We start from the raw sequence: 12070 nt of genomic DNA, 5'->3' as shown, positions 1-12070 counted from the left end.
TTATATTAGTAAAAGTCAACAATTGGGCAGCAGAATTTTGCAACCATTGAAGTTTTGTGGCATCTTTTTTCGGAAGATTACACATCAATGAATTCGAAAAATCTTCACCTACAGACGCTGCATTCGACATTGCTACAGTAGACCCCTCTCCCCTGCCCTTTTCAGCCAGTGCCCATACTCCTATTTGTCCAGTACCAAAGTACCAAATTTATTATGAAACCTAGTACTGTAAATTTAGTTTCTAATTTATGAACAGCAAAACTGACTTAAGCTAGGCTAGTTAGCCTAGCCATTTAAATCTATAGACAAACAAGTGAAAAATGTCAATGATTCAATGAAATACTTCTACAGTGGCCACCTATAGCGGCCATCACAGTCATTCATGGCCAATATAGGTCTAGAATATGGATCTATAGGTCTAGTCTGCTGTTATCAATAGCATCTGGATAAAGGTTGTAGTCCATCTTGAAAGAGAGTTAGCCTTCTGCACTTTTACTCTATGGTACGAAACATAAACTTGGCTTTCCCGGGCTGCAAGTAAAAAGAATGAATGTTGAACTTTAATATTATACCAAATGTTGCATTATGTAGCTGTAGCAAACTCAACCTTTCTTCTATTGCAGTAATCTACAAGGGATGACAATGGCTGCCCAAAACCAGAAACTTAAATTCCTCTAGTGTTTGACAATGGCAGTGCACTGTTCAAGGCAGGCTTCGCTGGTGAGGAGAAGCCAAAGATCATCTTTCCATCCATCGTGGGAAAACTCCGCCATGCATTTGAGGTGAAAAAAAAAAAGAATGATAATAATTGCTGCAACCAAATTTGTACCTTGTTAGCCTCTGTCAAAGGCCTTCACTCATTTAATATTGTACTGACAGTCCTGAGCAAAGAGATCAAAAGCTGAGCACAGCAATACAGGGCATTGTGAAATACAAATGTTGCTAGGATCCATGTACTTCAAGATAGAAATCCTAGCCTGCACACCACTCCTGAAGAATCTAGTGAGCACAGAATACAGTCAGCTCTGTTTTAGTGGATATTGATCAGAATGAGAAAACGCATTGACTTTGGGGATTTAATTTAACTTGTGCGTGTACAGTGTACAGAAGAATAACTCATATGAGTCTATGAATGTAAAATTGGGACTTTTTATTTTCAAGGACTTGGCCGATTATATGACTTTCATGTGAAATCGACTAACACCAATTTGTCCATAGTTTTTGTAGTCACTTGGACCAATGAAATTGCTAGATTCTCCATTGAGCTGTAATTATAAAATTTTAACTGCATTCAAGCTACTTTGGGCAGAGCTTTACTGCTTGGTTGTGATTAATTTTTGCTACCAAATGGCAATGCTGGTAACCACCCCCACCCCCCCCCCCCAACAACGAAAACAATCGATCAAGCAAGCAAACAAAGACCTGAGTTGAGAATTCCAGACAGATCTCCAAAGCCCTTCTATGCAGGTGGCATGATTACTGTATATGCCATACATTTAGCAAGTTTATTTTATTTCATTATATTTTATTTATTTATTCATTTTTTTTTTTCAAATCTGGACTTCCCAACAATTTTGTCAATGGTTAAATTTGCAGTTATGTATATATAGTACAGTAATGAATGGAAAAACGTGAATGTCACATTTATGTTTGGATCAGAGTTAATAGTTTCATGTGTTGTTTATTAGATTCTTTTTTAGTTGCACTGGACTCACAAAATTTGCAAAAATAAGTGAAAAAAGAAAGAAGTGCAGAAATGTAATCTGTTCTGTTCTATTCAGTTTGAAAAATGATTGATGTGATAACTCACTTTAAATTTATCTATGAGACCACTGAATTTCATTCATTTTTTTTTTTGGAACATTAGTAACCACACACATAAAGAAAAGTTACAAAGACATCTATTTCATGTACCTGAAGGAAAAGTTTCTTCCATCTGATCTCTTGGTATCATGTTTCCATGCAGACCCATCATATATTTGTGAATTTTCCCTGCATTTATAAGGTCAGGTTTGGTGATAAGAATTGTGTGAATTGATTGATGGCTAATCTGATGAGTACATTAAGTAAAATGGCTGCTAGTTATCATCCACAATGGTTTATTCAGAATTCACTTTAACCAATGTGTGTTATGTATGGCCTTTCAGGAGATGCTTGCCAACATGAAGAAGAACTATGTTGGCCATGAAGCAGTGCAGAAGAGGGGAGTTCTCTACCTGAGGTACCCCATAGAGGGCGGTGTTATCAATCAGTGGGAAGAAATGGAGGCGCTGTGGCAGCATGTCTTTGACAATGAGCTGCAAGTCAAGCCTGAGGAACACCCCATCCTGCTCACGGAGTCTCCAATGAACACCAAGGAAAATAGGACCAAGATCTTAGAGGTGCAATTAATCCCTCCATTATTTGTAGCATTGACTCATAAAGCTTGATTGTTATGAGTGTTATGCCTGGACGAGGTGGTTGTCATCATTTTGTTTCATTTCCATGCGAGAAGGTGGCTTGAGAGTCCAAACTCAGCTACACTAGCTGGTCTCCCAATGGATGCAGTTAGATGTGAAGTAGCCTTTTAACAAGTTAAATGTCAATTTAATTTGAGTTAAATGTCTTTAATTTAATTTGAGTTAAATGTCTTTAATTTAATTTGGACTAACTGATATGAAGTTTCTGCCTTTTTTTTCAAGAAGTCTGAATGTAAAAAGTAGTAATGTTTGTGAATGCTCAGCAGCTTGGATTTTTTTTTAACATCCCACAACAAATGCATGATAACAGCAAAATTAATGATTAGGGGTCTATAGTTTGTCTTCTTGCAGGACTTTAAGAACAGGATTATAGCAAAATTCTGACACAACAAAGTAAAGATTCAGGTCCCAAATTTATTTTCATTATAGTCTGTGATGCAAAATTTTCTTTCAGTTAAAACAAAATTTCAATATGTATGAGAAAATTGCTAGTCCCAAAGACTTCTCTATAATGGAAGTCATGTGTGCATGACAGATAGCCTCAATGATTTAAATGATTTATTTTACTTACAAATTAATGAATCCTTGGTACATGCTATTTGTTATTCTCTCTTTATCCAGATCATGTTTGAAAAGTTTAACATACCATCAGTCTTCATGGCAAATCCTGCTGTTATGTCCCTGTATGCCTCCGGCCAAACCAGTGGTCTCGTTGTTGATATCGGCGCGGGTGCAGCTCACATCGTACCAGTCCATAAAGGATATGCAGTGTCAGATGCTACTCAGCGTTTTGATGTGTGTGGCAGGGATCTCACAGACTACATGATGAAAATACTTACAGATCGAGGGGACTTCCAGTTTTATGTTGCAGGTGTGCTTCCTTTCTTCATATGCAAACAAAACATATCTTGCCAACCTACATGTTGCATTGTTTGACTGAAGTTTTCCCATTATATCTAGAGCTATTTATGTTGAGATATTCTCAAATGTACATTTTGGCTGAAAGAATATTGTAGATCCGGATGAAAATTGGGATTTTTGGCCCTCTTCCTGTCTGGCCCTTTCTCAACCATTCACATCGTCACAGAACCCATGATAGTCACCAGATCAGGTTTTGAATTCAGTTGAGATTTAGAAAGGGCAGTTAAACAGCCTGAAATTTTCATATGTATAAGGCGCGGTCAGACTGGCAAAAGATTGAGAAGTTTAATATCGCGAGGTCTTTGCAATCTTTTGTTGTGCTGTCACAATGGCAGCCAAACTTCTCTATCCTGGATCGAGAAGTTTGGGTCGTCAGTACGCACGTGCAAGAAAGAAGAAAGAGCACGCTTTCTGATGGCTTGTGATTGTGACGTAACAATGCACGCCTGTACATGACACTTCCTGCAAGCAGATGATGGACTGGTCACGTGACAAAGATCGCAAAGGTTCAGTTTCTCGCAGTCACACTGGTAAAAGATCAAGAATTTTGGAGGGGGTGGGGGAAAAATCCCTAGTTGATGTGGGAAGTTTCGCGAGAAGTTTTGTGGGGGTTTCGTGGGAAGTTTGCCGTCACATTAGCAAAACTTCGAGATCTTAAAGATCGCGACCTTAAACTTCTCGATCTTTTGCCAGGCTGACCGTGCCTATTAGCTGTCAAGAATGGCTGTATCTACCCAACAGCAACAACAACAAAAATCTAATGGAGAATTCAGCATAGAGGAAGATTACCTTTGAGAGAGGGGAAAAAAATATGTTAAACTGTCTCTAAAAGCATCCTGACTTACTCCCTATTCTGTATGGAATACATGAGAATTTAAAATCATGTGCAGTAGTAACATGCTTTGAAGGGATTGTAAGGTTAGCCAGAACCTGGACATGCTTTGTGTGCACATTGTAATTGTGATCATTTGAAGGAATTAATGATAATGTTTTGTGTTTGTGTTTCTGTGTTTCTTTCTCTGTTTATGTACAATGTTGTAGGTTTCTCTCTCACACCTTTACCTGCGTCATTGAGGGAAAATAAAGAAACCAACTTGAATATAAAAAAAGATAAATAACAACACAACTTCACAACCAAAATGCTGAAACACTTTCTCTACTTAGCTTTTGATTTCTTGATTTCCAGTTCTTAGATAATTGCCTCTTGCAGATCATAACAAAACCACAAGCAATCTTGTTCACCCAAAATTTCCAGGATAAATAGATCTTATGGGAACTATTTGCAGAGCTTTGTGATTTGTGGTGCATGGTTATAAAATACACTTTGTAATACAGATGAAAAGTGCCAGCTGATGAGCCAGTTGGTAAATGATTTATGTCTACATGACTATATGGAATACCTTCTTTCCTAACTTCATAGGTGACTGGAAAACTACTCGTGCAATCAAGGAGCAGCTAGGCTATGTCGCTTTGGACTATGACAGAGAACTGCAGTCTGATGAGGCCGAGGTTGAGAAGATCTACGAGCTACCCGATGGGAAAACAGTCACTGTTGGCAAGGAGCGATTCCGAGCTGCTGAGCCACTCTTCCAGCCATCTTTGATTAAGAAGGAGCATCCGGGACTCCACCAGGCGATCTGGGACACCGTTCTGAGGTGCGATGAGAGCATCCGGAGTGCCGTCTTCTCTAGCGTCGTGCTTGCGGGAGGATCCACCCTGTTCCCGGGGATCAAAGAGAGACTGGAGAAGGAGATCAAGCAGATAACTTCAGTGACGTTCAAGATCAGAGCTCCTGAGCACAGAGCCACCTCGGCCTGGATTGGGGGATCAATCTTCGCCTGCAACGATGCCTTCCTAGGTATGAGCATATCCAGGCAGAAGTATGAAGAGACAGGCTCATCCTAAAAACAACTCTACCACTCCATCACTTCCTCATTTTTTTAATTTTTATATTATATGACTGAAATAACTAGAAAAGCACTCAGAGAGCACAGATCTCTTCCAAAGCAACTCAGTTTTACCCATACACACATGCTGAAATTTGCCCTGCATATTTCCCAGTAACAAAGAAGCCTTTTTAGTGTCTCAGGGCCTACCTCAGCTTCCTGCTGCTGTGCCTACCAAACTTTTGATAATCAGTTTCTTGTGTCATTATCAACTTTTCCTGTAAGTTTCAACCAACTTTATTCACAACTTTTTTGAGTTATTTGCAAACCATCAGACAGACAGACAAACAAACCAATGCCAGCAAAAGACATAACCTTCCGGAAAGAGGTAATAATACCACATATGAGAGGATTAGCAGATAAAACTGTATTTTTTTATACCTTACCATGCTTCACTTGCTGATTGGCACATCCATACTAGTGTTTTCTTCACGAGGTAACACAGATATCTGCAAACTGTATTTTGTCAGTGAATTGAGACTAAAAACAGATTTTTTTCCCTCTTGTGTCACCATGATATTTCTGTTGGACTGACACATCGCTGTGCTGAACAGGCTGTCTGATCTTTTGTAAGGTCAAGCTTAGAAGATCAATCAAAAGAATATTGCTTTAGGGAAAAAATGTCTAGCTTTAGGTCTGCCTTTTCATATCAGGGTTAAGAAAACTTATGTAGACTTTCCTGCCTATGTCTTGCAATGTCAAAGTGTGTGTAGATTTAGAGTTCTTACCATGTGGATTTATTTTTTTACATATTATGTATGTAATATATACAAATACTTTCTGTTTTTGAATACAAAATTGTAATGATAAATGTAGGCTGAAATGCTTAGGCAATCTATATTATAAAGTTGCTGAAATTAAATATGTATATAAACTCTGTATAGACGCATGCAAATATCTACATTAGAACAATCTTATGGAGAGAGGGAGAGAGACAGAGAGAAAAATAGAGTGATCGATAAAGAGAGGCAGATGGATAAAACGGTTTTTAGGGAAAATGTGAAATGACTGCAGTATGTCATTATTATCATAGGCACAAACAAATGGGATGAATTGTGTTATCGAGTTCAATATGATGACTCTTGTTTGTTTGTTTGTTTGTTTGTTTTTTTCTTTAAGAAATATGTAAAAGTACCAGTAGTGGAGATGATGATTAGAACTGTGTTTAAAATGAACTGATGGAATTCAATGTTATGCCCATCAGACGATTTTTTGCCATAATTTTTGGGGTAATCATTAATACAATATAAAGGAAGAAGGAAATCTCACTGACATGAAGTAAAACTCGACCTATCAACGAAATGAGTTGCATTTATTTTGCGTGTGAAATTTGATGTGGCCAGATATGACTTGGGCGCTGCTGTCATAATTCTACCCAGACAGCCTCTATGCCATTTAACTCTGGTGTAATAGAAACATAAGACTCTCAGGCTGAAGTTTAGTTCAACATGTGATGACCACTGATATTATGCTCAAGATCACATTACCTCCTCCTGCGACTTGTAGGCATTACTTCACTGATAATAGTACTACTGTTGTTCAAGATGTGTGTAGTTTTCAAGTAGTTTTTAGTTTTCAGTTTTTAGTTTTCAGTTTTCAGTATGTTCATGTAAAAGTGTATACTCAGGGTATTACAAAGTAATGATATTTGTCCTTGCCAGCATAAAACTTTGGCAGTCCAGTGCCTATTCATTTTACTTTTCCAACAATGCATTTTATTAGCCTTGGGCAAGTGGGTATTGACTTGGTTAATATCGGCCTGTATGTTTTGTACTGTACCCTCCTTATCATTTGCCAATGATGTGAACAGATTAAGTCTTTATGTGCCATGTTCGCACGCCCAGCTCAGTTAACTGCGTGTCAAATTTGCATATTCTGCTCAAACGCACAAACCCGCCCAAATTGATCAATAAATCGCCAAATGCCACAGTACAATGAGAGCGTTTCTCGCGATTCCAATCCTGTCACATGTAGCTTGCATTTTTTTTTTTGTGGTGATTGACTGTCAAGCAGTATTCCCTTGTGGATTTGCTTGCAAATTCTAAGTTTCTTTCACTGTTTTGTGCACAAAAGTCATGGTGCTACAATATGTAGCTATTGGTCACTTGAAAGAAAAAAAAAGAATCATAGATTTGTCACACATTACACATCTAAGAAAAACTTGGCAGTTTCTCTACAATTTTGCGCATTACATGTCCATAACAAAAATATATCAAAGTTACAAAGTTTACACAACTGTAACACCAGAAATTTTTGCGTGCATGAAACTTCTGCAAATTATGCTAGACCCAAGATTCGCTAAATTACAATGCATGCAAATGCGTTTGACTACACAACGCACTGAATGCCAGTTGAGTAGTGATTCTTGCGAAAGTTTCATGCCGCAAAAAGGTATGTTGGCTCCAACTCACAAAATTTTCATGCTACAAATGTTTCTGGTTTTACAGTTTGTTGGTCAAAATGTATAATGTACAGCTGTAATGTGTGTAATATTAACATGTTTTTATGTAGTACAGCTGTACAGAGTTTACTGAAATATTTTGTAGCAAGTAGTGTGCTCTTGATATCTTACAAAGTTTACACTGACAGTACATTGATCATGGTGTAAAATGTAGTAAATGTATGTGTTATGTCAGAGTGTACTGCATGTGTGTAATACACAGAATTTACACTACATGTACCTGCTTTTTAGTCTTTCGGTTGTGCCTGTTTCTGGAATGAAATATTTTTATGCCAAAGGATTATGATAAAGTATGTATATCTTGCATGTTACAGAATTATTTTGAAATGGAAATGTTTTAAAATCATCAGATAACTTTGAATAAATTTTATTTTATATACTGTATAAATATTCCTTTCTTGGTGTTACCGAAATAGGAAGAATGACATTATTACTGGTTACAAATTTAACATTGTGTTGGATGTTTGTGTATTCACTTAGGTTTGTGAAAACTGCGTGTGCAGGGGTCGGGTATGTGGCTATACGTATCTTTGTGTTTGTTTATATTCATGTATGTTTGCCTACATTATCAGTGTTTTATCGTAAATATGATATTTTTCATCGTGGTGGTGCGCTGGTGTTGTGGGGGTTGGGTGCTGTCAGTGATGTCGGTTCCTGGGTGTGTGTGCTTTGGGTGTGTAGCTCTGTAATGTGCAGACCAGGTACTAATCACATACTTACACACACACACACACCCACACAAACAGACAAACAAACAAAAATACACACACATAACAATAAAAAACATTATCAAAGTTTCAAATAGAACTTATCTTCAAATTCCAAATATGGTATTGATTAGGTCAGGGCGATGTCTATTTAATTATGCCATTAAGTATGTCATGTTTGCGTGTAATATATAGATATATATATATATATATATATATATATATATATATATATATATATATATATATATACTGTTTGCAATTGATAGCTCCAGTAGATGGCAACATCATGTAAGGCTACATAGAAGAAATTGAAAGGTTCTGATTATGATCTTTTGATCTTTTATTTTTCTGTAAAGCTCTTGGTCACCTTGGCATTTGCCAAGATATCTGTGTACTACACATATTTGTACTGGTGAATACAATCTCTCTTAACTAACATACACTTACATACAGTATAAAGAGATTGCACAGGTAGAATGTACAATCATCAAAATTATTTACATTACAAACAGGAATGAACAGGCAAAATGCATAATTTCTAATATGAAGAGTTTGATCACAAAATAGGTGGAGTGCCATTTGAAACACTTTGAAGTTTAGCATCATAAAAGCAAAATAAAACCTCCCCAATGATACCTATTTGTGGCATAACAAGGAAGACTGTATTCCTGAAGTTAAGACTAATATATCCTATATTCTATTATTACATCAGCCAATTTTCATTACGGTTGGTTTGTTTGTTTGTCTGTGTGCAAAATAACTCAAAAAAGTTGCAGGAAAGGTTGAGCATGACACAAGGAACAGATGATTAAATTTTGGTAGTGATTCGGAAATTTTCGTGGATTTTATGAAGGATTTTCACAGAGGCTCCAACCCCAAGCACCTTCTGATCTGGAGATTCTCCCGCCCGAAACCCCTAGCAAACGGGAGACTCCAAGTTGATGTGTGAGAAGCGCGAAGTTCCTAGGGTTCTAGATGTTCTCTGGTGCTATCTATAAAGGCTTATTTTTTCAACATACGATAGCATTAAGTAGGAAATCCTTTCCACCGGGAGACACAGAGCCAGGGCGGGAGAAATCAAATCTCAAACGGGAGAACGGGAGATTTTGCAAAAATGGGCTTTCAGCGGGAGATCTCCCGTCGAAAACGGGAGAGTTGGAGTCTCTGTTTTCAATATTTTGGCAGGTAGGGTCAATGAACTTGGGAGTTCAATCTGCACATTTTTGAGGCTTTCATATGCGCTCTTATATAATGCATGCTCTAGTTTTTTTGCTAGGTTAAGGCACCCCGCACAACTGGAAGTTGATGACGTAACATTAGGCCTCTATATTAGGAAATTGGGCGATTTTCACCATGCATAATTATATATGAAAATCACTGATCTCTGTGGAAGAACATGATCATTGGTAGAAGTTATTTTCTTGGCAGAGTTTTACGCTCTCGGAGAGCTTCTCTAGTTTTCTCTATTTCTAACATCTTATCGCACATATCAAAAACTGAAAAGAATGCAACTAACTAATATTGGGATGGAACTCTACATATACACTGTACTGTACTAACAGATTAAAATGATACATATGGCACAATAAGCCAAATACATGTAGATCTGAAAAGTATCATTATGATTTAAGTCATAATGAAAACACACAGACAACTGTAATGTACATAAAGATATCAGCTCAAAATAAAGGGTAACTCTAGATTCATAAAAGTAAATAAAAAAACAAATGGGAAGGAGTGAACATACGGTTTTGGGTCTCCTGTGTTTGTTCATTCAGTTTGTTGTGTGGGGAATTAGCTAGGGTGTGACAATTTGGACTTATGATTGTGGTCTGAGAAGTTAAAGTTAATCTTGTGCAAGAGTGTTTTCAGCTTTGGTGCACTGCATTTGGTAATTTCCATGGGAGACTCGTGTGTGGAATGTATTTTCTGTCTTGCCAACATACTAAATTATTCATTTCTATTTTTACTCTTCTTACAAGTTATGAAAGACATTCTAGTACACATATTTATACAATATACACGTAATAGGAAATTGTAAGTACTGACATTTCAGGGAAATGATGCTATCTACAGACTCCATCTTTCATACCAAAACAGAATACAGCATGAAGGTCTTTAAAACACTAATGGTATTTGTCTTTGTAGAGAAAGGTAGAGTGTACAATGTATTACATTACCCTTCTCAGCATCAGGTGGGGGAAACTGATATAACTATGTGTTGAAAACTTCCATCTCCCCTTCCACCTTTCACTTTTTCTTCTTCTTTCCTTTGTCATCTTCTCTTTATTTGCTACATTTTTTATAAATTCACCTTGTTTTTCTCCTCTTACACTTCTACTTCCTTTTCTTTCACAGTTCTCATTTTCTTCTTTCCTTTTCCTTCACGATTCCCTTCTTTCTTCTACATGTACTTGTATTCCTCTGTCTTCCTCGACCAAAAGTGACAAGCTCTCATGCAACATGTCCTGCATGATTCTCGCAATGACTGCTTCCATTTTGATGCAGAAGAGAGGTCCACATCCTATTTTTGTCAATTATTCTTCGGTCAACTTTATACATCACGAAAATCCTTTCTTTGCTCAATATGTACATTGGTAAAATAGGTTACCATACATTAAAGGGATGGTACAGTATTGGTGGAGATGAGAATTGGGCTTTTAACTTTTTGTGAGATACCAAGAAAACACTTATGAAATAGTACAGAGCATACCATTTCAAGAGGAATTCAAAGTTTGTTTGATGAAAATTGGGTTTAGAATAACTGAAACATTCAAAAACAAAGTAAAACAAAGCGATCGTAATAAAATGTGGGTCCCACACTTTATTAGAATCGCTCTGCTTTGGATATCTCAGCCATTTCAAAACCAATTTTCATCAAATAAACGTTAAATTCCTCATGGAATTACATGCTCTTTCATATTTCAGAAGAGGTTTCTCATTATCTCACCAAAAAATTTTAGAAACCTGAAATTAGGTCTCAACCAAAACTATACAATCCCTTAAAATTGCTCTTGGATATAATCAAAATTGAACAACCACACATATAAATACACTGTCACACACATACACACACACACACATACACACACACACACACACACACACACACACACACACACACAGGTTTTGGTTCTAATTCTCAAAAGGGGACAAAAGTTGGTATTGAAACCCTCTGTGAGCCAGATTAATTTCTTGTCCCCAGGTATGTGTTAGAAATTTGTGCACAGTTGACTCACTGACAGAGAATGGGCTAAAGAGTTGATGCCAGTCAAAGGGGTGTGAACAAATAATCCTTTAGAAATAAACACACTAAAAGACAAAACACAAAATCTCCACAAACACAGAACAATTTAGACCATTCTAAACCCTCATTTCCCAATAACATGTATTCTAAGACACCCAGTAGGTAAAGGAGTTGCACAGTTCTTTTAAAAATACCATAGATCTATAAAGTAGTAATTTAAACACACATCTCAAAAGTTTGTGCAAACAAGGCATGAGATTGTAGATCATCACACAGTTGTAGGCTCCAGCTGCAGCTTTGAGACAATATATTATAATTACCACGGC

General features: G+C 37.0%; 1 protein-coding gene across 1 annotated transcript; it reads left to right on the top strand.

The window, feature by feature from the left end:
* Positions 1-637: 637 nt before the first annotated feature.
* LOC139732644 (uncharacterized) lies at positions 638-6024 on the top strand. The gene is made up of 4 exons (XM_071643502.1): positions 638-782; positions 2148-2381; positions 3081-3330; positions 4801-6024. The coding sequence occupies exons 2-4, from the start codon at positions 2151-2153 to the stop codon at positions 5283-5285; spliced, it is 966 nt and encodes a 321-aa protein (XP_071499603.1). The 5' UTR covers positions 638-782; positions 2148-2150; the 3' UTR covers positions 5286-6024.
* Positions 6025-12070: the final 6046 nt, after the last annotated feature.

The sequence above is a fragment of the Diadema antillarum genome, unplaced genomic scaffold (assembly GCF_040938485.1).
Source record: "Diadema antillarum isolate AM-2024a unplaced genomic scaffold, OU_Dant_1.0 seq00000442_RagTag, whole genome shotgun sequence".
Lineage (NCBI taxonomy): Eukaryota > Metazoa > Echinodermata > Echinoidea > Diadematoida > Diadematidae > Diadema > Diadema antillarum.
This window is presented reverse-complemented; position numbering and strand designations above follow the sequence as displayed.